Source organism: Mandrillus leucophaeus, unplaced genomic scaffold (genome assembly GCF_000951045.1).
Source record: "Mandrillus leucophaeus isolate KB7577 unplaced genomic scaffold, Mleu.le_1.0 Scaffold21, whole genome shotgun sequence".
Lineage (NCBI taxonomy): Eukaryota > Metazoa > Chordata > Mammalia > Primates > Cercopithecidae > Mandrillus > Mandrillus leucophaeus.
Genome location: NW_012102143.1, coordinates 6649639 through 6676336, shown reverse-complemented (window position 1 = coordinate 6676336; position 26698 = coordinate 6649639). Strand labels below are relative to the sequence as shown.

The window sequence follows — 26698 nt, the reverse complement described above, 5'->3', positions numbered from 1 at the left end:
ATTTGGACACAGGAAGGGGAACATCACACACCAGGGCCTATTGTGGGGGAGGGGGGCGGGATAGCATTAGGAGATATACCTAATGTAAATGATGAGTTAATGGGTGCAGCACACCAACATGGCACACGTATACATATGTAACAAACATGCACATTGTGCACATGTATCCTAGAACTTAAAGTATAAAAAAAAAAAAAGTAAATAACTCCTGGGTTAAAACCATAAATCATAATGGCAATGTGAAACATTGCTAACTGAAACAGTCTACATCAACACATATGGGCTGCAGCAAGAGTGGCACATTGAGAGGTGCACCAGGGAAGCAGAAGGAACATCTGGCGCATGGGAAGGGCACAGGAGCCGCCACTGGGTCCCACTCATGTGGACAGATGCACGAGCTAAGCTGCGGGTGAAGAACCGACTCCCAGGATCTTCAGGAAAATGATTTTCTAGAATGGGCAAAGGGTCAGTACTACCATCCAAGAACAAGGCTGAAACAAAAACAGGTATAAACAAAAATGGAACTTACCACCAAGAAGTCTGCTCTAAAAGAACTTTTACAGTATGTACTTCAGGGAGGAGGAAAATGATTCTAGTACAGTCTGAGACACTGGTCGGAAAGACATATAAAATGGCCAATATGTAGCTACGTCAAACAAACATGGATGATGAAAAACAACAACACAATTGTATTATCTGATAAGTGGGATTTAAGAAGGTCAAAAGTATTTATGTGTGTATGTACATACATGCATATATACACATATACATGTATGTGTGAGGGTGTGCATGTCAGGCTCCAAGAAGGGGAGGGCCCGAGGCTCTGACAGCATTTTCAAGGGGTTGCACACTTTGCTGGTGAGGGGCTAAGAACTGAGGTGGCATGGAGGGGCATGTGGGTGAAAAATGATTTTTAAAGAGGAGAGAAGGCCAGGCGTGGTGGCTCATGCCTGTAATCCCAGCACTTTGGGAGGCCAAGGCAGGGGCCAACATGGAGAAACCCTATCTCTACAAAAATGGCCAGCCTGGCCAACATGGAGAACCCCTATCTCTACAAAAATATAAAAATTAGCCAGGCATGATGGTGGGTGCCTGTAATCCCAGCTACTCGGGAGGCTGAGGTGGGAGGCAGAGTTTGCAGTCAGCCGAGATGGTGCCATTGCACTACAGCCTGGGCAACAGAGTCAGACTCTGTCTCAAAAATAAAATAAAATAAAATAAATGTAAAAAACAATAAATAAATAAACAAAATAAAGAGGAGAGAAATGACATCTTTGGTTTCTCCTCCATAGTCCCTTTCCTATAGTTCAAATACAAAAGGAGTGATTCTTTCCTTTTTTTTTTTTTTGAAACAGGGTCTCACTCTCTGTCACCCCAGGCTGGAATGCAGTGACACGCTCATGGGTCAAAGCAGCCTTCACCTCCCAGGCTCAAGGAATCCTCCTGCCTCAGCCTCCCAAGTAGCTGAGACTACAGGCACAGGCCACCACACCCGACTAATTTGTTTTTTTGCACTTTATGTAGAGACAGGGTTTCACTATGTTGCCCACGCTGGTCTTGAACTCCTGAGCTCAAGTGATTTGCTCACCTCGGCTTCCCAAAGTGCTGGGATTACAGGCGTGAGCGATCGCACCCAGCCTGAGTGATCCTATTGAAACATAAATCAACATAAGCCCCTCCTTTGCTTAAAACTCTGCAGTAGCTCCCACTTCACTCACAGGAGGAGCCCAAGTCCTTTCCATGGCCTCCACGGCCCTGCCTCATGGGCTGGGGTGCTCTGACTGCTCCCTCCACCCCCTCACCCCCTGCTCACCACTCTGACTGTTCCTTGACAAAGGCAGTGCCTCGCCCCCAGCTCCCCTGCACATGCTGATCCTTTGCGTGGAAGGCTTTCTCCCAGGTCCGCCTGGCTCACTTCCTGGGCTGTTCAGTCCTGTTCTTATATGCCACGAGAAGGAAAGTCTTCCTTGGCCACCTACCTAGAGCTGCCCTGGCCTGGGCCATTCCGCACCCCAGTCCCTCTGCTGCCTGTGGTCACTTTTATTGACCTCCCTCTTCCAGAGCGTGGGCTCTATGGAGGCAGAGACTTCTGTCAAGGTCACAGCTGCATCTCCAGCACCTGAACCCATGCTCGGCATGCAATGGATGCTGTAAATATTTGTTGAACGAACAACTTTGCCAAGTGTCTTCAGTAAGGTAAAATATGTGTTTTAATTGGGAAGCATGGTAATTTGGGAGTGTGACCAGCAGGTGGAGTGACAGCAGCTCAGTTTCTCAAGGGCACTTTCCACAGGGTGACCTGAGGCAGCTGTGGCCTGGCCCTGGTGCCACACCCAGCTCTTGGCCACAGCGGGCCCATGGGCTCCTGGCTCCTCTACCTGGGCTCATTCTGCATGACACAAAAAATATGCGGAGCATAAGAGGCCTGGCTACTCCTTTATCTCATTACCTTGATGTTTATGGACAAGACCTATAGGAGATGCTCAAAACTGACAGGTCAACTAGTTGATGCCAAGGGTCTGGCCTTAAGCACTAACTGGCTGAGTCATGCCTTCCTTTATTAAGACGCCAGCACTGCAGAGTGGTGTGGGATGATCTGACAATGACCAGCCCAGGGGCAGATGTCACAGTAGTAAATCCTCCCTGTACTGTTCCCACTAGAGAAATACTTGCAGCCATTCCCTTCCTAGAAATTGCCTAGGAAATTTACCTCTCTTTGGAGTTTCCGTTTTTCCGCCTTAAGTTCATCTTCTATTTTTTCTGCATTTTCAGCCGCTGATTTGTAACGTGATACTTGACTTTCTAACCTTATTACCTAAAAGGTAGAAAAAAAACATACGTATCAATTGATAGGCCTGTTTTCTTTCTTCAGTTTCTTTACTTTGAGATCAAAGGGTGTGATTTAATAAAATGGGAGAATACACCATGTAAATACTTATAACATTTTGGACTATGGTGTGGGTTTGAGCCAAGCAAGCTATTATTAGTTATTTCTGGGCGACCCCGTGTTGACACGATGGGGACCCATTTCCTCTGACCCCGTCCACCAGGGTCATTTCCGCAGTGCTGGCGCCTTGCTGCCTCCTGCTTCTCCCACTGTGTGGGGCTGCTCTGTTGGAAACAGAACAGTGTGTCCAGGCAGAATGGTGCTGGTAAGGGATGGGTTCCACCAGGACCTCAGCTCCAGTCTAATCTCTCCTGGGGTGGTGGGGGTGGGAGGAGGAAAGGACAGGGTGAGGAGTGAAAGGAGGAGGCTTAGGCATGGCATTCCCCAGCCAAGATTCTGAGATGAGAGACCGCAGCAGCGAAGGCCTGCCGGACACCTTCATTCTGCTGCAATCAAAAGCACGCATCATCTCTACATGAGCTGTTCTCATTTTTGTTTCTATAAACATTCCAAAAAGTTCCAGCCAAGTATACCCTGTTTTTTTCCTCTCTTTCTAGCTAGAACAAAATTGCCCCAGGGCCCAGTGTGCTAGAGGCAGGAGTGCCCTATGTCTAGACACCAGGGAGAGCTGGCCTTGCTGCAAGAGACAGGCTAAAAGCCCAGGCAAGAGGGACGTCCCAGATGATGTGGTTTGTTAATTAGCTAAATTATTTATTTATTTATTTTATTTTTGAGACAGAGGCTCGCTCTGTTGCCCAGGCTGCAGTGCAGTGGTGTGACCTCAGCTTACTGCAACTTCAGACACCCCAGTTCAAGCGATTCTCCTGCTTCAGTGTCCTGAGTAGCTGAGATTACAGGTGCCTGCCACCATGCCCAGCTAATTTTTGTATTTTTAGTAGAGATGGGGTTGGCCAGGCTGGTCTCAAACTCCTGACCTTCATTGATCCACCCATCTCAGCCTCCCAAAGTGCTGGAATTACAGGCGTGAGCCACTGCGCCCGGCCAATTAACTACATTATTTTTAAAGAACAAAATTTTAAAACACTCCCAAGCCACATTAGCTATTTTCTACAACTAACTGTTGTTGATAAAGGATTAGTATCTATTATAACAACTTAAATTCTAAGAATTCTTTCCTTCCTACTTGTTCTCTGTAAGAAACGGATGGAAAGACTTGCTGTCCTAACTTATCCCTCTCAGGACATTTTTTGGTTCTAAAAATCTTGGCTTTTTTTGGTCCTCAGCCTTTCAGGGCTATTTCTAGCAAATAAAACTCCAGTCAATCATCAGTTCTGCCCGTTGTTGCTTACACGTACATTTTGTTCTAATGCAGTTATCTCTTGCTCAGATTTTGCAAGTTTAAATTTGAGGTCGCTGATCTGTCTGTTGGCATCCCCTAAAGGTTGAAAGAGAAGGAAAATCTGTTAAGCTCTTGGGCTTTTCAAATATTAAAACAATAGTTACTGGGAACCAAGCCCTTACTTTGTAATCATCTTGCAAATCTGTTAGTTCTGGCCCTGCCTCCACAACCTCCCAGAGCTGAGAGTAGAAGGCACTCTCTCCCCATGAACCCAGGCTGGGAAAGTGCCTTCCGCCCCTGTGCTTGGGGCAGCAGACCCCAGATAAGAGAGTGCCTGCCTATGAGTAAAGAAAACAAAGAAATGGTGGGGGGGTAGGGAAAAGGGGGGAGAGAGACTGGGCATAATTTTATCTCCCTTAAGACTGTGTCTAGTTTATTGGCATTAAAAAAGCCTTTCTTTTTTCTTTTTTTCATACAATCAACAGATCAAAAGATGGCTGTATCCAGCAAAGTAAATGTGGTTTCCATCAGCACAACATGTGGTGGTATCTTGGCGCACATTTTTGGGCACCTGTTCTATTTCATAGGGTCAGAGAGAAATAGCATTGTTCTGTCCACCTACCCATCCTTGTGCTTCTATTTTCAAGGGCTTTTGTGGGGATGAGAGGGAATGAGGGCATTTTTTGCCGTGACAGTTTTCTCTGCCAGCACAAGTACACTAAAGCAGCACATATGAAAGCATTTACTTCTACACAAGAGTTGACATTTACTTTGTAGGTCCATTACATGCATGTCTGTCCCGTTTTCCAAGACATCATCTTCAGAGCGAAGATTGTCTAGTTTGCCAATCTTCTGTCTCTCCTCCAGCTGCCCTTTGAGTTTCTTAATCTGAAAACACCCGCCAGTAAAATATGTTAATTTCTCTATTCTGAATGAAACCAAAAAGCTGAAGTTAGAGCCCATCAGAAAGGAAGCAGCATGTCAACTGACAGAAGGAACTTTCTGTCCATCAGTACTCTTCTCAGAAATACAATTCAATGTACAATGAATGAAAAATGAATTACACTGTAACTCTGGGAGAAAAGTCATTTCTAAAGTGAAATTCCTCTAGGACTCAGGAGGAGACTGTACATGAAATACCTGCAATGTTTAAGACTCAGTGAGTCACAGTGCTATTCACTTTCTCTTTATTTACTAAGAAACCAGAAAGGGCCACTTGGAGCCTTCTGGGCTCCGATATATTGTAATTAAGTCCCCCAAAAGTCGAGTGCTTTCTCAGAGTCCAGGCAAGCTGCAGGTGTGTTCAGAGGCGGTTTGTCAGCTTTCAGGGAGGTGGCCTCTAGCTAGCTTTCCCTTCTCTAAGCAAGACAGAATCAGGTCCAGTCGTCCTTTGGTATCTGTGGGAGATTGGTTCCAGGACCCCCCCAGACACCAAAATCTGTGGATGCTCAAGTCCCTGATGTAAAATGGTGCAGTATCTGCAGAAACCTACATGAATCCTCCTGTACACTTTAAATCACCTCTAGATTCCTTTTAACACCCAATACAACGGCTACAACTCACTTCATTCGCGTGGATTCAGTGCAGGACTCCGTGCAGGGCAAATTCAAGTTTTGCTTTTTGGAACTTTGTGGAATTTATAGTTTGTTTTTTTTTTTTTAATATTTCAATCTGTGTTGGTTGAATCCATGGATATGGAACCCATGGATGTGGAGGGCTGACCGTATAGTTGGAATTGCAGTTAACAGTCAATGACTGCAGAACTTTCTGGCATCTAGTTGGTGGGGTCTCCGGGGGCTTTTCATGTTTAACTTTCAATCTATGAAAATTGTTGCAGGTGATCGCCTGCCTTCCTACTCCACACATCAAGCATAGGAGACCCCTAATTAAAAACAAACCAAAAGTGCATGCTGCTTTTAAGGAAGTAAGTATAGAACTCATGAACGCATATTTTCAAAAGATCATAGGAACTTCAGGAGAATCTTCCTACCATCTTTAGTGCTTTCTCCAATTTTCGGAGAATCTTCAACAGAATGGTAGAAAGTAAGGCAAATATATTTGATTAGGCTTATGAGGAGAAATTAGAGGAAAGTGGTTGTAGAGTGATGTAATCACTATCCTGCATATGAAAAGATCCAAAATAGGACAACTGTTCAGTATTTCTTTGTTTTTGAGATGGAGTCTTGCTCTGTCACCCAGCCTGAAGTGCAGCGGTGCAGTCTTGGCTCACTGCAACCTCTGCTTCCTGTGTTCAAGTGATTCTCTTGCCTCAGCCTCCTGAGTAGCTGGGATTACGGGCGCCCACCATCACGCGCGGCTACTTTTTGTATTTTTAGTAGAGATGGGGTTTCACCATGTTGGCAGGCTGCTCTTGACCTCCTGACCTCAAGTGATCCACCTGCCTCGGCCTCCCAAAGTGCTAGGATTAGAGGTGTGAGCCACTGCACCTGGCCCGCTACTTCTTGAGGTAGGAGACAGCAATGAAGATAAACATGGTTGAAACAATTTTGTTGAGCTGTAACAAAGAAATACCGGTGAGAGAGGGATGCTGCTCACCAAGAGGACAAACCTGACTTTTATGGACAAACAACCCATATGGACAAGGGAAGTGCTATTTGGAATGACTCAGTAATGCCCTTGCCTCTCAATGGTTAATCATTAATATTATTAATGATTGATATTTATATTTATTTTAAGTAGCAATTCAGTAAAATGTACCAAATTCAGTTCCATGGCTTTGGGCCTTTGAGATATCCTCATTAAACCTCGTGTGACTCAGGATGTTCTCTTTGGATGAAAATATTAACTCTGATGTTCTATTTGGACAACAATCTTAAGAACACCAGTTGGCTTGATAATGACTTTCCGGCATGATTAACTTCGGGGTTTTCTGAGTAAGCAAGAAGGAAGGATGGGCAGGTGGTTTCAGGTGCCCTGTTCAAGAACCGGTAAAGTAATAAAAGATTGTTACCTGTTCCAATAAGCATTCCCGTTCATCAACCAGCTTTTTCAACCTAATATCTAAAGAAATCAGAAAGACACAGGTTTAGGTGAATCCGTGTGCCGCGCCTTTCAGCACATTGCTAAACTGAAGAATGATCGTTCAGGTTAGTGAAATGAATGATGGAAGTAGTTATACACGTACCACGGTGAATGAGGCCACAGACAGGACGGGGGAAGAATTCAGCCAAGGGGGGTTGGGTCAACCTCCCAGAACATGCTTCACGTCAGGGGCAGCATCCGGCTGCATGCAAACAGGCTGCTAATCTTCTACCTTAGGTTAGCATGCAAGAACGCTAGGGCCAAACCACACTGCAACACAAGATCTCACAGGCTTCATGGTTTAACATCATTAGCAATGTACAAACACTGAGAATCACAGTTCAATAGCACCAACATTTTGAACAGCCTCGCCTTTCCAAGTTTACATCCCAGATTTCTTTATCTTTCTAATGTCTCTCATAGACTCATCGATGTCAGTGCTGTGACTATCTGTTTACAACCCTAAGTCCACTAACACCTCTGCTAACCCAGTTATCAAAGGTGTTCTTCTTTTGAGGAAGAAGGCAGTAATGGTTTAAGTGTCTGTAATTCCTCCCACCCCGATATATAAAGATGCATAAATGTTAAGTGTCTATAAATTACCCAAACATCTCTCTGAAGGAGGGTCAAGTACTACGGTCTTCGGACTGGGTGGGGGAAACCACAGCTTGGGGAGGGTTTAGAGGTTTGGGCAAAATCCCACACTAGTGTAAAGGCACAGTCAGAATGCTGGAGTGATGACAGTGATAACGTGTGCTACACACTCACTCTGACACAGGTACAGTTCTAGCAGCTTTGACATCATTAGCTTGTTTCAGCCCTGGAAGCCCTACGGGTGGGCTTCATTACAGCCTCCTTCTATAGGTGAGGCTCAGAGGCCCAGAACCACTAAGCAATTTTCTTAAGGCCTTGCAGCCCAACCACAGGAACATGCCCCTAACGGGCACCCACTATTTTTCCAGATCTAAACTCACACCTCTGAGTCAGACTCTGACTCAAAGCTCTTAGCCCACTGGGACGCTGCTCTCACGCAGCCTACCTCCAGATTCTTCGCAGAATGAACAACTAACCTTGATTAGCCATGTGAAAAGAAAATAATTCATATAAAATGCATCTTCATTTTCATTTAAAAAATCATCTAGCCACATGCTAATCCAAGTTACATTTTTCTCTAATTATGTTTTCCGAAGATCCTAAGTTGTTGTTTTGAAAGGCACAGTAAAACACCAGATAATATTAAGCACAATATAAATTAAATTTATCATCCTTTTGAGTTCTATTTTAATTTATAGTCAAATTACTTCTGACAGATGTTTTACTCTTTCCCTCCTGTAACCCACCCAACACTGAAAAAAAAAACATTCTTGCAGTTATAAACCTGATTCTTTTGTCCAGTATCACTACTCATTTTCTTATATGTTTTAATACTCCTACATACAAAAACTACAGGCATCATAAGAAACACTGAATATATCAGAATGTGATCTTGAAGCTCAAGTATCTATAGTAAATTATTGTTTTCTTCTAGAAAACTTCAAATATTCTAGATAAGCACTAGAAAGTAACTGTTAAAATGTAATAAGAGCGCAAGCAAAATCGATATAGGTAAACTGACATTGAGTTGTATAGTGAGAATATTAAAAATACAGAGAGAAGAAACTTTTAAGGAAGAGAAATTTTAAAGGAGACTTGGAGAAGAAAACAAGAACGAAAGAGTTTGAAGAAAACAGAAAAAGAAATGAAGCAAAATAATTTGACATGAAGAAAATAAGAGTACTAGTTTTCACAGCGTTAAAAACCACCAAGTCCAATTTGTTGAATAAATAGTGGCACATCACTGGTAGACTTATAATGTCTGCATAATTGGGAAATTTTTCCCTGTATGAGCCACCAGCCATTCACATGTTGAAAAATATTTAAGAGAGGCAGTAGATAGGGACAAAGAGAACAAAAGGATTTTCTTCTTGAAAGACAAAGTTTTCTCCATGTACAACTATCACACTGAACAAGTACATATTCTGAACATAATACATGCGCACACAAACACCCCTCCCTTTCCCTTAGGGGCCCAGACGTCTGGAACAAATCTTACTGTTGTGTTCCCTTGACGGGTGGCCATGGGTGGCATGCTGTACAGGGTTAGGGGGTGGTCTCCCAGAAAGGGAGTCTATCAACAGAAAACAGGAACCCCAAACCATCTAAACTCCCCAGAATTAGCATTCAGGGTTCTAGTGATAGTGGAAACTTAAGTGTCAGGTCATTAGGTCTTCTGTTAACTGCAAATATTAAAAACTATGGAAAGTGACCAAGGTCATACATCTCTTTTAAGGTCATTCTTGAAAACTGTTTAAAAACTTGATTGCTGTCCAACCTTTGTATAACAACCTATAATTCAAAATCCATCTTCCTCTGTATTTTTGACAGACACCCATAATTATACTTAATTATACTTTTGAAGGAAGATTTACATTTATATATGGGAGCTATGTTCGGGTTTGGGACTGAAAAATATCCATGCTTTTTGATTTCAGGTGTCAGTAACCAATGTTTTTCTCTATTCTGTATGATAGTGAAACCCCAGTGGTCTAGGTTCCTCTGGGGATATGGCTGGAAGGCAACCTTTCGATTCTTAGATTCTGAGTTTGAATCTTTTGACGCTATAATCTTTCTAAATTGCCCTATATATTTCTATACCTTCTTACATGGAGTATAGCTAAGTCAACTTTCTCTTTCTTTTCTTTCATTTTTTTTGAGACAGGGTTTCACTCCATTGCCCAGGCTAGAGTGCAGTGGTGTGATCATAACTCACTGCAGCCTCGACCTCCCAGGCTCAGATGTTTCTCCCACCTCTGCCTCCTAAGTAGCTGGGACTACATGCACATGCCACCATGCCTGGCTAATTGTATATTTTTTTTGTAGAGATGGACTTTCACCATGTTGCCCAGGCTGGGCTTGAACTCCTGGGCTCAAGTGATCCACCTACCTCGGCCTCCCAAAGTGCTGGGATTATAGGCATGAGCCAATGTGCCCGGCCTTAACCATTTCTTGGTAAGTTAAGAGCCTTCACAGTAACATCAATTACTGTGCTTGGCTATAAAGTCATTACACTGGAGAGCAGACAACTGATGCTCAGAACGAAGGCTCTGAAATCATCGAGAAATGGCTTGGCTCCTCAGAAGTCTTTCTTTTTCCTTCTTTTTTGCTCATGGATTTTCAGCTGCCCATTCCCTACTGGAGGGCTGGGTCCTAGCCGCTTGTTCAATGGTACAGTGCCTTCCATGTACAAAGTGATCAAACCTGTTTATTAATTAAACAAATGAGTGGTGAATCACTGAGACAGCTGGATGGCTGAGCTGAGGGATGTGACGTGTGCCCAACGTCCTGCAGGGTGCTGGTGAATAACATGGGAAAGAACTTAAAATGGCTTGATGATCTCACCATTTAGTGACCTTGGTTGTTGAACTGCTTTCCAAGAGCCCTTTAAAGGTAGGAATGAGAGCTGTTTCCAGTATGCATTCCAATATGAATGCAGCTTTGCTAAAGTTAGAGACATAAACTAAAACCCTGTGAAGTCCTATAGAGCCCTTGGACTTGATTTCCTAGCAAGCATTTATCATCCCTACCATCCTCCACTTCAGGACACTTGAGCAGAAATAGTCAAGGTTTTTTCCATTTTCATCATACTCTTCAAAACATTCTAAGTATTGGTGCATTCAAGCACAGCAACAGATGAAGACCGTTTTCAACTGAGGCTGCACATTAGAACCACAGATCACAGGAGATGGTGCGGGACGATCGTCTCAATTCTCCCAGTAATGCTCATGCTAGCCCCCGGCTCGATGCCAGGAGGGAAGTGCATTCCTTACTGAGGACGGGCATCAGGTGTGGGTCTTCCACAGGACCCCAGTGGGAATCAGCAACCCGCAAGCAGGTATTACTGGAAAGGTGGTATTACATACAACAGTAGTCAGACTCAGACTTCAAGCAGCCCAAAGAGTGGAACCACAGTCTTGTACAATTATAAAATGTTTTTATTTCAGTTACATAATAACACTTACGTTTTCCTCAAATTTTATTGAGGTTTTGGTCTTTTTGCATTAAATTCTATCTTGTAACAGTAATATGAATCCACATAATTTCATAAAATGTCAACATTCATAAGGTACATTCCTTTGTGATTTTATATTTTACAATTTTAAATCTAACTTTACAATTATTTTTTAAATGTTTCTTTATATAGAAAACAGATATTTTCTTCAGGCAGATCAAAACACAAGTTTTCCAATAAGAATACACTGGGACATAACAAATGAAAATATTTATACCAAAATACCAAAAGTGATTCAGCTCTTTAAAATATTCTACTATAGTCTAATTAGTAGTTTGTACAAGAACAAGTAACCTTTTTTACTGCTCTTTTGAATGATGATTAGAAATTCATACAAAGAGAAGTAATTTTAAGGTTCAAAATCTTTTTTTTTTTTTTTTTTTAAGAGACAGGGTCTCACTGTCTCCCAGGCTAGAGTACAGTGGTGCATCATAGCTCACTGCAGCCTTGAACTCCTGGCCTCAAGTGATCCTCCCATCTTGGCTTCCCAATGTGCTAGGGTTACAGGCGTGAAAACATTGTTTTGTGTGTTTTTTTTTTAGACAGAGTTTCGCTCTTGTTGTCCAGGCTGGAGTACAACGGCTTGATCTCGGCTCACTGCAATTTCTGCCTCGCGGGTTCAAGCGATTCTCCGGCCTCAGCCTCCAGAATGGCGGGGATTACAGGCACCCACCACCACGCCTGGCCAATTTTTTGTATTTTTAGTACAGACAGGGTTTCACCATGTTGGCCAGGCTGGCCTCAAACTCCTGACCTCAGGTGATCCACCCGCCTCGGCCTCCCAACGTGCTGAGATTACAGGCGTGAGCCACCGCGCCCAGCCAAAAACATTTAAAAAATGACTGTCCATGCTCAAATACTGCAGTAGGAAATGTAATTTGACATATATCACTACCAGAAAAAAACTTTAAATCTTTCTATAAAATGAAATTGATACATCATCAGCATGAAGTGAAGTTAAAATCTCCTACAGAGTAAATTCAGGTATATCAACAATGTGATCCAAAAGCATTGGTTCAAGATCAAAGACTTCTATGAGGTGAAGGCCAGCAAAGCCCCTCGTGCTTTCAGACGTTTACTTGTTATCCTTAAAATGACTATTGTTCTAAGGTGCAAATCTTATCATTCAGTGACCTATTTGCTATTTGGCTGTTTATCCCCTTTAAATAAAATACCATACAGGTTATAATGTACATTTAAAAATCAAATATGAAAATACACATATGTGAACAAGACATTAATTTAAATATCAATTATATTCATAATACATAAGTCTAAGAATGCTATTTGGTCATTTCAACTAGATGCTGATATATTTGGTCAAGAATATCCACATTCCTATCAGCCTAAGGCAAATGGTAAATGCTTCTATTTTTATTAAGTGGACTATAAACAGTAGACATTATTGTTTGATACTACTGGAATGCTCTCAATTAGAACATACACTGATAACAAATATGTCTTTCTAATCTGGGTGATAACCTCAATGATTACATGGAAATCTACAAGTAACAGTCTATAACTTAAAGCAGTAGATCACCTGGTGATTGGCATACAGTGCACCTCTATGAATTTATAACATTCTACTTACATTGGCAGTGGAGAAAAGAGCCCCTCACACTCAGACTTCCTGGGCACCACACCTGCCGCCTGCCTCAGCTTAGGACATGGTACAGTCTTCTTTGCTTTTGCCCTTCTCATTCCCTCCTCTGGTATCTTCCCTGCTTTCTGGATTGAAGTCCCCCGGCTCTCCTCCCGGTGCCGACAAGTCATCATTTTCTAGGCTACTGCTGTCTAAAGCTTTCCTGACAGTCTGACTTGGATGTTCTGACATCCCACACCTCTCTGTACTTTCTGCTTCACAGGCATCGCTAATGTCCTGTGAGGGACTTTCATTTTCGGGCAGGGCGCAGCTATCTGCGTCTTCGCTCTCTGCTTCTAGGGGACTGCTTTGAGTGGCACCATCTGTTTTAGCATTATCTTTTGCAACACCGTCATCTAATTCTTCACCACCAGCCCTCGGGCCTAATGATTGAACTGTGTCATCCTCAAAATCTAATGTGTCTCCATCAGCTAGTACCACCTCAGCTGCTGTTTTTACATCATCGCCTTCTTGGTCAAGTTTTCCAGCCAACTTAATTTTAGGATTCTCCGGACAATCAGCATTTTCACTGCTTTCTGCCGCAATTTTCTGCTTTGGATTTTCAGGCGCCTCGTTTTGGGCTTCCACTGCGGACTTTCTGTCAGTAGACTTTACCTGCTCTTCTTCCTTAATTTCACTTAAATCTGTGTTCTGATAAGTTAACTCTTTTTTAACATCTTTAAGGGTTTCTACAGGTACTGGGGATTTTTTCTTCTTGTTTTTCTTTTTCTTGTTCTTTGTCTTCTTCTGCGATGAGTCCAATGCCTCTCCCTGTTGGTCATTCTTTTCTTCCTCAGGCTCTTTCATATCTAAGGATTCACTTTGAGTGTCTACTGTACTCGGACCTGTCGCTTCCTGACCATTGCTCTCAGTTCCTGCTGGAGAACCAGGAACTTCTGTCTTGATTGGTTTCTCATCCCTTAACACTGTTTCTTCACCCTCTTCTTCGTTGTGATCCCTACCTACTTCTGTACTCTGCACTGGAACCTCCTTGGGCTCAGCTGCTTCCTGGTTGGTGAATTCTTTCTCTAAACTATGCCCTGTGCTTGTCTCTAACTCTTGGGGGACCTCTACTGTACATTTGTCATCATGATAAACTGTGTCATCACTATGCCCTAAAGGACATGAGGCCACTGTGCCTGCCTGCTCTCCAACCTGAGTCGCCGCTGCCTCTCCCACATTCCCTGTGTGGTTCCCGCCATCTAAGTCATTCCAACAGCTGGATGGCTTAAGGGGAGTTCTGGTCCTGTCATCTGGTGCACCCATGACCTCATCTGACTCAGCCTGTGCTGTGTTTTCAGGGAGAGAAGTGCTCTCTAGAATTTGGTTTTGAACCTGTTCCTCATATGTAGCACCTGCTAAGGTTCCTAGGAATGGGGCAGTGTCTTCAGAGGATTTCTGGTCCTCGGTATTCTCTCCAGCAGGGAATACCTCTATGTCCACACAATCTTTCACTGTGTCCTCTGTGTGTTGTTCTTTCTCAGTATTGTGCAAGATTTCTCTTTTCCCCACATTCGCCACGATTTCATTTTTCACCTCCACTTCACTGGCTCTTCCTAAAAGACCATTGAGAAAATTGAAGGGACCCCATGATGTGGCGGCCACATAATTTACATTAGAATGTAAATACATGTTCTAAATCCCACCCACCCCTATTCCTAAAGAGAGTCATCAAAGAGTCATGAGAAACAAGCCTTTGCCAGTTCTGTGCGGCAAAGCAGCAGTTGCATTAGTAAATTTTGGGTCAGTGAGGGCCACTGCCACCACATCAAAGGCCAGAGTGGCTGCTGGTGCCATCTTGTGTGGACAGATTTTTAAAGGTGAAGTTAAGTTTTGACAAATAGAAAGAACTCTGGATCAGGCAGCCAAACAATCCACAATGATGGGTTTAGGAACGCACTGAAGGTGCAATTCCCCACTCTCACTTCTCAACACACAACTTGACAACTTGTATTTGTGCAGCTGTCAAACTGCACTGCATGTCACACAGCCCTAAAAGCAGCTTGCAAGTAATTTTTTCAAAGAATATTCAGTGCACTTTTAGAAATGCAGCCCCAAGGTCAATCTCAAGGAAGATGCTTTTGAAATAGCTCATATGAAAAGAAATCTAGCTTCTGCCACTCAACCATTGTCTTCCTGAGAAAACACCCTGTGTCCGTGCCCTGATACCTCTGCTCCGTTCCCTAAGGGACTAGGGAGAGAGGACCAGCAGGAGGCAAATGTTGAAAGATCAAGATGACCACTAAATTAAATAAATTATTCATCGTCTAAAGAACATCAAACTGTTTTGGAATTTTTGGATTCTCCAAACAAAACCGCAGCAGATTAGATATAGTACTATGTTACTGAAAGTCAAAGCTAGATAATTTTATAGCCCAGTGGTCTCCATAGTGGGGTGCCCGTATCCCAGGGAAAATGGAGGAAATATTAGGAATTCTATTTAGAGTTTTACTCTAAAACTTCTTTGCATATGTTTTTATATGCTTTATAATGTACATTTTATACTAATGAAATAGTATACATATATAGATTTAAAATAAACATATATATTGGAAAGTTCCTACAATTATTTACCGAAGGAATGTGTGATCAAAAGTCATTTGAAGGCCACTTTCAAAACTGACATTTCTGGTTCTTTAAACATCTCACAATGGTTATCAAAGATTTAGTAACAGCAGCATAATCAAATTCCTAGCTGTTTCGGTAGCTCATATAAAGGTATGATGGAAATTAATTTATTTATCTTTTTTCAACAATAGCATACAGATATTATATACATATCTAGAGATGGAATCTTGCTATGTTGCCAGGCTGGCCTGGAATTCCTGGTCTCAAATGATCCTCCAGTCTTGGCACCCGCAGCATTGGGATTAGAAGTGTGAGCCACTGCACTTGGCCACAACTTTTTTACACAATTGAAAAGAGCTGTGTTTCTTTAATAGTCATAAAGATAATGAATGAGGTATCTCCCTGGAATACAAGTCCTGAGAAGATGGGGCCTGGAGGTGTCTATGTTTCCATAAATAAAAAGAAGTAAGATGAAAGTTTCTAAATTAAAACGAAAAGTCATGGACCCTGACCTTATTCCAGCCTCCTTGTGAAACACTGGCACGCAGAGGGTGACCAGTGACAGATAAGGACTCACTTGCGTGCTGCAACTTCAGGTTGCACGCCAGAATCTGAAGGTTCCTCCCAAAGCCAACTCTTATGACAGATTATGACAAATCAGGTCATTGAAAATGGTGTAAGATACTCCTCTAATCTACTGGATTCCCCAGTTTTATATTCTTTCAGAAGCAAACACATGGCATACAAAGGAGGATCTCCTCTGACAAAGTGGGCATACTCAGACTCTCAGCACGGCTACACCCCTACCACGGTCGCCCGCCCGCCTCGAGCGTGGCTTGAAAATGGCAACACAGATGGACCTGCTGTCCACAGGCACCCCGTGCCCTCAAAACGCTGAATGCTTTCCAGGATGTCGAGGTTGGCTTGCAAATATGGCCAACTGACTGACTTGACAGCCTCGACTATTCTGATCTTTTGATAATTCTGTCACAGAATCAGTTTAAAAAGCCACACTTTATATGTACAGATATATATGTGTCTGAGGAAAACCAAATAGTACTCTCCACATTGTTACTTAATTTTGAGACTACTTTCCTTGCCTTCACAGTCTTGCTTGGTAGCTTTGAGCAGCAAAAGAAAAGATATACTTGAGCCACTGATGGTGCACTACACAGAGATGCATGCCAGACAACACGTGGATGACCACACCGGTGGTAAGGAAATTACCATGAAGTGATGAAACAAATGGCATGCCGGTGACTGTTAACCCAGCAGTGACAGTGGCTCCAACCCCAACAGCGCATGGAGGGTGAACCAATGCTGAGTGGAAAGGCGGAAGAAGCCGAAGGAAAGCAAATACTTACCTAGGGTCCCATCCCCTGTCGACTTGAGGGCATTTAACTCTTCTTTCGTCATCTTGGTAGGACCTTGGTACCCAACATTATTGAGAGTGTCGGAAGTCTCTCCATTGGTAGCTATTTCTGAATTTAGGATTATTCCGTGTTTCTGGGAACAAAAATAGGCTCATCGTAATATTTACTCAGTGATATTAGGTTAAACTCTGCTTTAATACAACTAACAAAAAGGAAAAGAAAACCATTTTTTCCTGAAGTACAGGGTAACTCCACAGAGACAGAGAACTGCTAGGGCGCAGCGCTCGTAAATATTCGGTCAACACACACAAATCTGGGATATCGTCCTCTAAAGGCTACTTCTTTCTCAGATGTTCCAATCCATGCCTTCATTTGCTGGTGACAAGATACTTCCACCAGGCATCCTTTTCAACTACAGGTAGTGGCCTGTGGGCTGCCCCCAAGTGAAGTGGAGCGGTAAGCAAGTCACTGTCATGCAACCTTTCATTTTAAAACCCTGGTTGCATTCTTTAAAAAGAAGAGCCAGATAAAGAAAGAAATATATACATGTTCTGAAAGGCGTATATGAAACTTACGTTAAAGAAGGAATTAAGAGGTGGCTAGAATGTTCAGTATGTTCAAAAGAAACAGAATTCACTGAAAACAGCGGCACTTCGCAACTGCAGACATCACTCACCCACGCCCTCCTGCCGCCCGCGTCTCTCTCCCTTGTGTGTGAGGAACTCCCCTGTACTGATCGCCTCTTTGAGGAGCAGAATTACGAATCTTAGCTCTAAGCCTGTACCTGGCTGGCTCACTGCTCTGGCTTTGACCCTGGAGGCCAAGCAGCAGATGGTGACAGTTCAGGAAACCCCCACCCAGAGTGCTGTCACTGGCACTTCACCTGTGTCAAGCAGCCCATGAAGACGCCTTAGCATGGCCCACAAAGGACAGGGAACCTTCTTCCACCTGTAATCTAGTAGGTCTCAAAGTCTAATTAGCGGGATCCTTGCTCAAACCACTTACCCAAGTCACTGTTCATCTAGAGAAGTCCTTAAATTGGGGGTTTTAATATAAAGAGGCAAATTAATTCTCTAAGTCTGAGTAATATCCTGGAGAATTTACTAATGAGTATGAGAAAAATTTAGATAATATATCAAAAACTTCTTGCGTTCAAGATCAGCTATGTTTATTAACATCAAAAGACCTTGGGCACCACCCACTGAATCTACATTTATTTTACATCTCATCGGTGTCAGTTAACCCAAGATATGAATTATTAACAGAACTAAGCTCAATGACATAAAATTAATTATGTACACACATATTCACAGAATCCCAAAATTTGCTGTTGTCACTTGGATTTTTTTTTTATCAAACTGTACTTTGGCTTCATACCTTTAATTCCTCTTTCAGCATGACTACTTCTTCTCTAAGATCATCCCGTTCACTCCTTACGGAATCAAAGAACTCTTTCTGCCTCTCTAACGCCTGAGTGTGCAGCAGAGCCAAGAGAAAGAAGATTTGCAGAGATGAGCAAGTTACTTCAGAAGCGGGAACCAGAAGGAGGCTTCTACCATCTAAAACACTAGTGGACTCTAGACATTAAAGAGACTCTGCCTAAAGATACTAACAAAATCCAAGTATTAAGCTTTTCACTTAGTATATATAATCCAAGAAATGTTACTGTTCATACTCCATGAAAGACATGCGCATTCTGAAGCACACAAACACAGCACGGGGTCCCAGAGGTTACTATATTTGCATCACTTTCTAGCGTTGTCTGCGTGTTCACAGCTGCGTTAGAGTTAAGCAAAGTCTGCACTTGAATGAGGGATCAATAAAGAAAAAGGATTGCTTAAGCACCTCCCAGAACAGCTGTTGCAGCCATTTAGGCTATTTTTACACATTGATTCTTGGTATCCATCGTCTCAGATAAACAAAGTGGTCCTAAAGTGTGCATGCGTGCACACACATACACACTATCCTAAGTGCTGATGAGCACAACAGTGGAAACACGGTGTGGCTTGTTGAGTCCATGTGCGGACAGTTTGTACGAGTATCTCGACGTCTTTATCAGAGCTGGGTGTATGAATCACTATTTTGGGGAAACCATTTGTCGTTATGAATCACAACAGTTACTTTGTGGGGTTCTGTTCCCCCTATTCTTCAATTCTAAGTGTAGAACTGCCTCTTCTCTTCTTGTGCAGGGAGAAGAGTATGTGGAGGCCTTCCCTGGGGAAGATTTCAAGGTGGGGAGATCTGCCAGGTGGTGCTTAGATTTTTTTCTCAAAGCACCGCCAGGCAGTTAATCCCAAGAAGTCTGGCCTTGCACACATCAGACCTCCCCAGAGCGCCCTCCTCACTCCAGGTGTTTCACCAACCACTGGCCCGGCCCACCCACGGGGCAGGCAGACAGCACGGCTACACATTCACAAGACCCTCCGTGGACGGACCATGTCACATTCCAAGTTCATATCAATTTGGATACGTTAGTGTATTCACTACGTAATAAAATTAAATCAATTAATACAACTTTGTGTCATGTGGGAGTTGCATGCATACTCAGACAAGCGGTTTTGCAAACTAAAGACTCTGAAAAAACTCTATTTGCTAAGCGAAAAAACTCTATTTGCTAAGCAGGCTGCCCATTTGAGTAGATTTTCAAGACTTGAGAATCCTACCCCTATCTTTTTGTCTTTCCACTCTATTGTTTCCTGAAGATCAGAAATCTCCCTGATAGAACTCGCCTGTTTCTGCTGTAGCTGTCGGATTTCCTGAGGAAAGGAACAGATAGAAAGCAGATAAAGGGTTAAAGAGGAAGAAAAACCCCAGCCCAAGAGATAACCTGAGAGCTGGGACAGTGAGTGAGGCCACAAGCACCCTTTTACCTCAACAACCCTGAATTCATCGTCGGCATTCTAAGATTTTTCTCCTTGTCCTACTCCTGGCTTCAAGTGCAGGAAGAAAACCTGCTTTGGGTGAAATTCTCACTTCAGGGCAGCAGTTAAAGAATAAGTCAAAAAATTAAAAACCAACCCTGTATTAGTTTCTTATTGCCATTGTAATGAATCACCATAAATTCAGCAGCTTAAAACACAAATTTATTCTCTTGTAATTCTAGAGGTCAGAAATCCAAAATGAGTCTTATGGGCTAAAAATCAAGCCTTTCTAGAGGCTCTAGTGAGAATCTGTTTCCCTGCCTTTTTCAGCTTCTAAGACTGAGTTACTGTCCTTGGCTCATGGCCCCTTTCTTGCATCACTCCAACCTCAGCTTCCTGTGCCACATCCTCTACTTCTGCCTTTGACTTGCCTTCCTCTTAGAAGGACCCTTGTTCCATCAAATAATCCAGGATAATCCCTTCTCTCAAGGTCTCTAATCACAACTGCAGGGGCCCTTATATTTACAATTTCCAGGGATTTGGAGGATGTGGACAACTTTGGGGGACCATTATTCTGTCTATGACACCTCTGAAAACAAATACCAGATCACCAAAGAACAGGAATGTTCACCAACGAGAGGGACTGTTTTGTAAATCTAGGAATGGAGAGTTAGCCTAAACTCTCAGTTTTAAGAAAACTGAAAACTTTAGTAATTGCCATGAATGAACTGTGTCCCTCTAAATTCATCTGTTGAAGCCCTAATGCCCAATGTGGCTGTATTTGGAGATAGGGTCTTTAAGAAGTAATTAAGGTTAAATGAGGTCATAAGAGTGGGGTCCTGATCAAATAGCATTAGTGTCCTTATATGAAGAGACATCAGAGAGATTGCTTTTTCTCCACCATTTGAGGAAGGATACAGCAAGAAGGTGGCTGTCTGCAGGCCAGGAAGAGAGGCCTCACCTGAACCCAACCTTGATCTTGGACTCCCAGCCTCCAGAATTGTGAGAAAATTAATTTCTGTTGTTTAAGCCATGCTGTGTATGGTATTTCATTACTGCAGCCTAAGCTAGGATAGTCATGGTCTGACAAAATGCTCCAAAGGGAAAAAAGGAAAAGAAAAGCAGGAGAATGCTACCTACCTCGAGCATTTCCTCTCTTTGCTTCAGGGCCTCCTTGACTTCCGCAAACTGAAATTGCAGTATACTGTGGGCGTGTTTTTCCCTTTCAAATTCCTGTAAAGGAGAAAAACAGCACTGAAGCAGTGGAATCCCATGTTTCTGGCATGCCAGTTCAGGTTCTCACGATTGACAGTTTCTGTGGAACAAGTCACCTGCTCCTAGGTCATCACAATCTTCAAGGTCTTTTATTTGGTTTTTTATTTATATATTTTTTTGAGACGGAGTCTCACTCTGTCACCCAGGCTGGAGTGCAGTGTTGCGATCTCAGCTCACTGCAAGCTCCACCTCCCAGGTTCAAGTGATTTTCCTGCCTCAGTCTCTCAAGTAGCTGGGATTACAGGCGCCTGCCCCTAGGCCTGGCTAATTTTTGTATTTTTGGTAGAGACAGGGTTTCACCATGTTGGTCAAACTGGTCTCAAACTCCTGACCTCAAGCGATCCACCTGCCCCAGCCTCCCAAACTGTTGGGGTTACGGACATGAGCCACTGCGCCTGGACTTCACGGCCTTTGAAATAACACGAACAGATTCCTCTGGACTTTACAGATGATGCATGATGACTTACTGTCAAATTAACTTGATGAGTTGATACAATCAACAGGGGTTTCCTGATTTCTTATCTACAGTGAAGCAAGAGCCAAGGAAGGGACCCCCCAGGGAGCCTGATGCCTTCCACAGCACTGCAAGGACTTACCATAAAATGGCCCCTGCTGAAATATGACAAGGAAGACTCTTTGGGATAAAAAGGAGATAAATATGGCCTACTTAAGCATCTCTCATGAACATCTGGTGGCCAGCTCTGTGCTTCGGGGGGCTGCCCCTTAAGGGACAAAACAGGATAGTTTGGGGGAGCAAGTGAAGAGCCTGCAAAACCTAGCTGCTCCTCAGGCCCCGCCTCCCCTCCCGAGGCTCAGCCCAGGAAGCTGGCAGCTCGGCTCTGCTGTTTTCCTGCCCGGTCACAGCAGCGCCTTCCCTGGTGATGGCCTGGGACCCAACTCACTTTGCTGAAAGCTTATAGGCCTGTAGGACGCCCCTTCCCTAGACCTGTCAGGCGGGTGATCTGAGATGGGATCTGGCCTGAGCTTCTGCTCACCCTAGCACTTCTGTTCATCCACTTCCTTTAGCTTGGGGGTGGCTGGTGCCCTCCTGGCTATGACAAGGGCCCTCCTGTGGGGCTTTGCATAGCCCCTGTGTCCATCTCGGGACAGCATTCTAGCACCATCCAACTTCTCTGGAGTGAGACTCGAGAGTTCTCAGTCCACTGAATGATGCCTAACGACAGCGTTGCAGGAGGAGTGCAAATGCATTACAGGCCCCCACCCGAGGGGGGCTGGGATGTGCTCTCCACTCCTCTGTTCCCACATGACATCAGTCTTGTGAAAGGTTCTCCCCTCTTTCAGAGTTCAGCTATCAGGAACTCTGGGGTAAAATCTTCAGCTTCCAACTCAATTCTATGGCAGGCAAAGAAGCAGGCCTGAGGGTTATCAAGGGTACCTCGGTTTTAACCCTTCGGATTTAGAGGATATCAGCCAGTTAAAAACAACAACAACACCACCACCCACACATTACATTTTCTGTTTCCCTCAGAATCTCCGAAAAATTGGACAATTCCTAAAAATATGAAAAAAGTATTCCTTGCTTTCTATCTAAAGAACATCCGAGCCCAGCCTTCATGGAATCAGTCCGCTGTCATTACTTATCTTAACACGTGACTCATGCTTGAGACTCACGCTAGAAATTATATCTGATATCAGCTATCAACAAACTAGTTCCAGTGGTTCTTACTGAAAGCTCAAGTAAGACTGTCTTTCTCTGAGCTTGATGACATATTTAATTCTTCAGTGGAGTAACTGTGTCTTTTCCCAATCAGCACGAAATAATATAATTTTCTTAAAATCTTTGATACTCATAACTATTTCTCTATGGTGTTAAGAGAGAATAACATAAAAATCAGAAAATATATATTAACAGGAAAATCCTGAGGCATCTGATCGCACCTTATTTGAGCATGGTGGCTCTTTCATAGGTATGTTTTTTCACAGTTTGATTTTAGCTTGCATGTTCTCCTAGAAAAACTGTCTCTAGTTTACATGTTTAAATTATACGTATCAATATTTCAAGTCACTTGGCAAAGAGTATGGTACTTTTATTCTCAGATGTTTGGATTTCCTGGATAACTGGAGAGCCATTGTTTAAAAATACAAAAATACATAATGTAAATTATATATTATATATACATACATACACACGATATATCCACACATACATATAAACACACACACACACCCCCCCCACCACTCCCTTTTTTTTTTTTTTTTTTTTTTTGAGACAGGGTCTTCTCTGTTGCCCAAGCTGGACTGCAGTGGTGTCAACACAGCTCATCACAGCCTCAACCTTCCGGACTCAAGTGATCCTCCCACCTCAGCCTCCCAAGCAGCTGGGACTACAGGCATGTGCCACCTGGCTAATTGTTTTAATTTTTTTAGAAATGATGTCTCGCCATGTTGCCCAGGCTGGTCTCGAACTCTTGGGCTCAAGTAATCCTCCCACTTTGGCCTCCCGAAGTACTGGGATTACGGGCATGGGCCACTGCATCCAGCCTATCCTAATATTCTGCATCATACTAATGCTTACTTTGTTTTTCTCTTCGTATTGCCGCCTAGATTCAGCCAGCTGTTCTTCAAGCTCCAGCAACATATCTTTTAGGGTATCAACCTGGTACATGAAGTTCGTCTTTTCATTGTCTAGCTGAGCATTGGAAACCATAGCCTTCTTGTATTTCTCTTCAACTTCTGCTAGAGAGTCCTGTGGAAAGCAGGTCATATTTTTGAAATTGCAATAAAAAAATCAAAACAAAGAATCATTCAGTATTCAGTTAAAAAAAACCCTCAGTCCTAAACTTAGACTATATTTCTTAGAGCAAATGGATCAGAGGAAGAAACACATGGCAACTCCAAATGCAAGGAAATTCCCCTTTTCAATTTGGTCAAATTCTCATTGCTCAGAAAATTCGCTAGTAAAAGCAATGTACACACTCATTAGAACGAACGAGACACCAGTATGGAAAGGGATGTTGTCACAGAGGCAGTAGTCTCTGGCTCCACTCAGTAGCTGGGGAATCCTCCCAGCATGGTGTCTTAGGGCTGGATGTCAGGCTGTGCAACAGATTTCTGAAGAATCACTAGAGGCGTGTGACCAGCCCCTGTGAAAGAGCCCGTGTGTGATGGCTGAGATAATTACTCAGGGCCACAAGCCACAGTGACCGCCAACCAGCCCTACTCTGGCTTATGAATCAGGAAAGGAGCAGTAGTGATTTCAGATTTTTGATCCATAGGAAAATGGCATGCAGATCTCACTGGGCAGGTCCTGGAAAGACAAAGGTCATTCCCTTTGAAGGACGGTCCAGAGAAAGAGGCCTGTAAAATATGCATCATAATGCCCTCACTTGCCTCACACCCTTGCAGGTCCCCAACATGAGGAGGCTAAGGCGATTCCAGAACAGAGAGAGCAGAACCGTCAGGGCGCATACGTGCAGAGCTAAAGGCAGAGGCAGGAGCTGCCTGTTCAGGTGCAGCAGAGGCTACGAGGGGGGTGGAGGGACCAGTGCTGGTCTAGCTCTGCACCTCCACACCAGGACAGCTGTTTCAGGTGGGACCAGTGGGTCTCTGGTTGCTTCAGTGGCTCCCCATCAGCTTTAATTTTTTTTTTTTTTTGAGACAGTGTCTCACTCTGTCACCCAGACTGGAGTGCAGTGGCACAATCTCGGCTCACTGCAGCCTCCACCTCCCGGGTTCAAGTGATTCTCCTGACTCAGCCTCCCAAGTAGCTGGGATTACAGGTGTGCGCCACCACACCCAGCTAATTTTTATATTTTTAGTAGAAACGGGGTTTTGCCATATTGGCCAGGCTGGTCTCAAACTCCTGACCTCAGGTGATGCACCCGCCTCGGCCTCCCAAAGTGTGGAATTACAGGCGTGAGCCCCTGCGCCTGGCCAAGGGGCTCCCTTTTTCGCATGAATCGAAAGTCAGAGTCTTATTTTTCCCCCTTTCAGGAAAGGTGACAGATATGAAGATAATGAATTAGTCATGACTGATGTCACCTCCTCTGTGTGGTGCCCTTTGATATTAAATTCAGACGATCTCTCAGGTACTTTCTAGGGGGCTGAAAAGGGAGTAACAGATTTGCCACCTACTTCCAGATCCACAATCTGCGCCTAATGAAGACAGTCACTGAGTGCTCACCTTACTGTCAAGGAACAGGGCAACCACATCTCCTGGCTGGTGCAATGAAGTCACTGCACACTCTAAAAGCAGTGTGCACATGCTCCAAGAAAGCCAATGCCACAGTCAGTCTTTACTTCAATTAGCAGCATTTTACAGGACGCAAATAACTGGGATGTTTCAAAAGTGTGGCATGTGAGGATGACCTTATTAGTAGACATCAGATATTTTGAGAAGCAAATCAACCTAAGCATTTTTGTATACAGCTACTACAAAAAGTGAAGAAAACCAAACCTTCTTCAAGTGTCTGGTACACGCCTATGGGAAATAAGAAACTGGTTTGAAGCCTTAGAGAAGGATGGTGAGTACAAGACATGCGTCAGGGAGTATGTTAGTAACCTTTTCTACTGGGGGGTTACATTTTCAAGTCTTGGTTCAAACAATGCATTTGGGAAAATGGTGAGTGTACACCCATGCCGGCATTCCTGCCATTGTGAGTTCTTCTACAACCTGGAGCCTCTTTACAGTAAGCATGCACTTTGAATTTCTTCTTTAGGATTTTGTTTTTTTTAAGTGAAGTTGGGTTAATATGGTGAGACCACACTTCTGTGAACTGGTACCTTCATCTCTTTCAACCCCTGCATGTATTTGCCTTCTACATCCTGAATCTGGTCCTTTAACTCGTTGAGTTCCTGGGGGAAATGGCAGAAAAGGCAGATGATGTCAAGGGAAAACAGGTGACTCCCTAAATCTTTCATACTTCAGGGTACTTTCTACTTGGGTAGTCTGAGCACCCAATTTTCTTTTTTATTAAGTGTTAAAGGAAAATAAACTTCAATATTTAAAGATTAAAGTTCAAGTGTATCCCACATGATATTTTTACATGATTTTATGCAATCCTGGTGTATCTCATATGATTTTACACAGTTTAAAAAACAGGCAAAATAGAGCTTCTGAAAATGGTACAGGTTATTTCAACTCCTGTTTAGTAATTCATTCAAGCAGTTGGAGTTCCTACTCTGCAAGATACAGTGAGATGCTAGAGGCAGAAATCAGCAACACTGTTCCCCTGCATTTATGGAGCTCCAAGTCTCTACTTTGCCAAATTATTGATGCCTGGAACAGCACCTGGCATGAGCCAGCCTCTCAGTAAGTACCTGAACAAATGAACGGCACGCACAACCTAAGGGCAGAGAAACATCAGGACTGCCACCAAGTCTGCTGTAGAAAGGGAAACAACAGGCCAGGCACAGTGGCTCACGCCTGGAATCCCAGCACTTTGGGAGGTTGAGGTGGGTGGATCACCTGAGGTCAGGAGTTCAAGACCAGCCTGGCTAACATGGCGAAACCCCATCTCCACTAAAAATACAAAAATTAGCCGGGTATGGTGGCAGGCGCCTGTAATCCCAGCTACTCAGGAGGCTGAGGCTGGAGAATCGCTTGAACCCAGGAAGTGGAGGTTTCAGTCAGCCGAGAGTGTGCCACTGTACTCCAGCCTAGACGACAACAGCGAAACTCT

General features: G+C 43.5%; 1 protein-coding gene across 1 annotated transcript in view; it reads right to left on the bottom strand.

Moving 5' to 3' along the window:
- LRRFIP1 (leucine rich repeat (in FLII) interacting protein 1) overlaps positions 1-26698 on the bottom strand; it is a 114189-nt gene that overhangs the window by 10340 nt on the left and 77151 nt on the right. Inside the window, exons 8-16 of the mRNA XM_011980299.1 lie at positions 23593-23763; positions 20922-21014; positions 19584-19676; positions 18298-18390; positions 16912-17053; positions 7159-7208; positions 4958-5075; positions 4204-4283; positions 2711-2815 (exon numbers count right to left, since the gene is read on the bottom strand). Coding sequence (XP_011835689.1) covers positions 2711-2815; positions 4204-4283; positions 4958-5075; positions 7159-7208; positions 16912-17053; positions 18298-18390; positions 19584-19676; positions 20922-21014; positions 23593-23763 — 945 coding nt within the window. The remainder of the gene's footprint in view (positions 1-2710; positions 2816-4203; positions 4284-4957; positions 5076-7158; positions 7209-16911; positions 17054-18297; positions 18391-19583; positions 19677-20921; positions 21015-23592; positions 23764-26698) is intronic.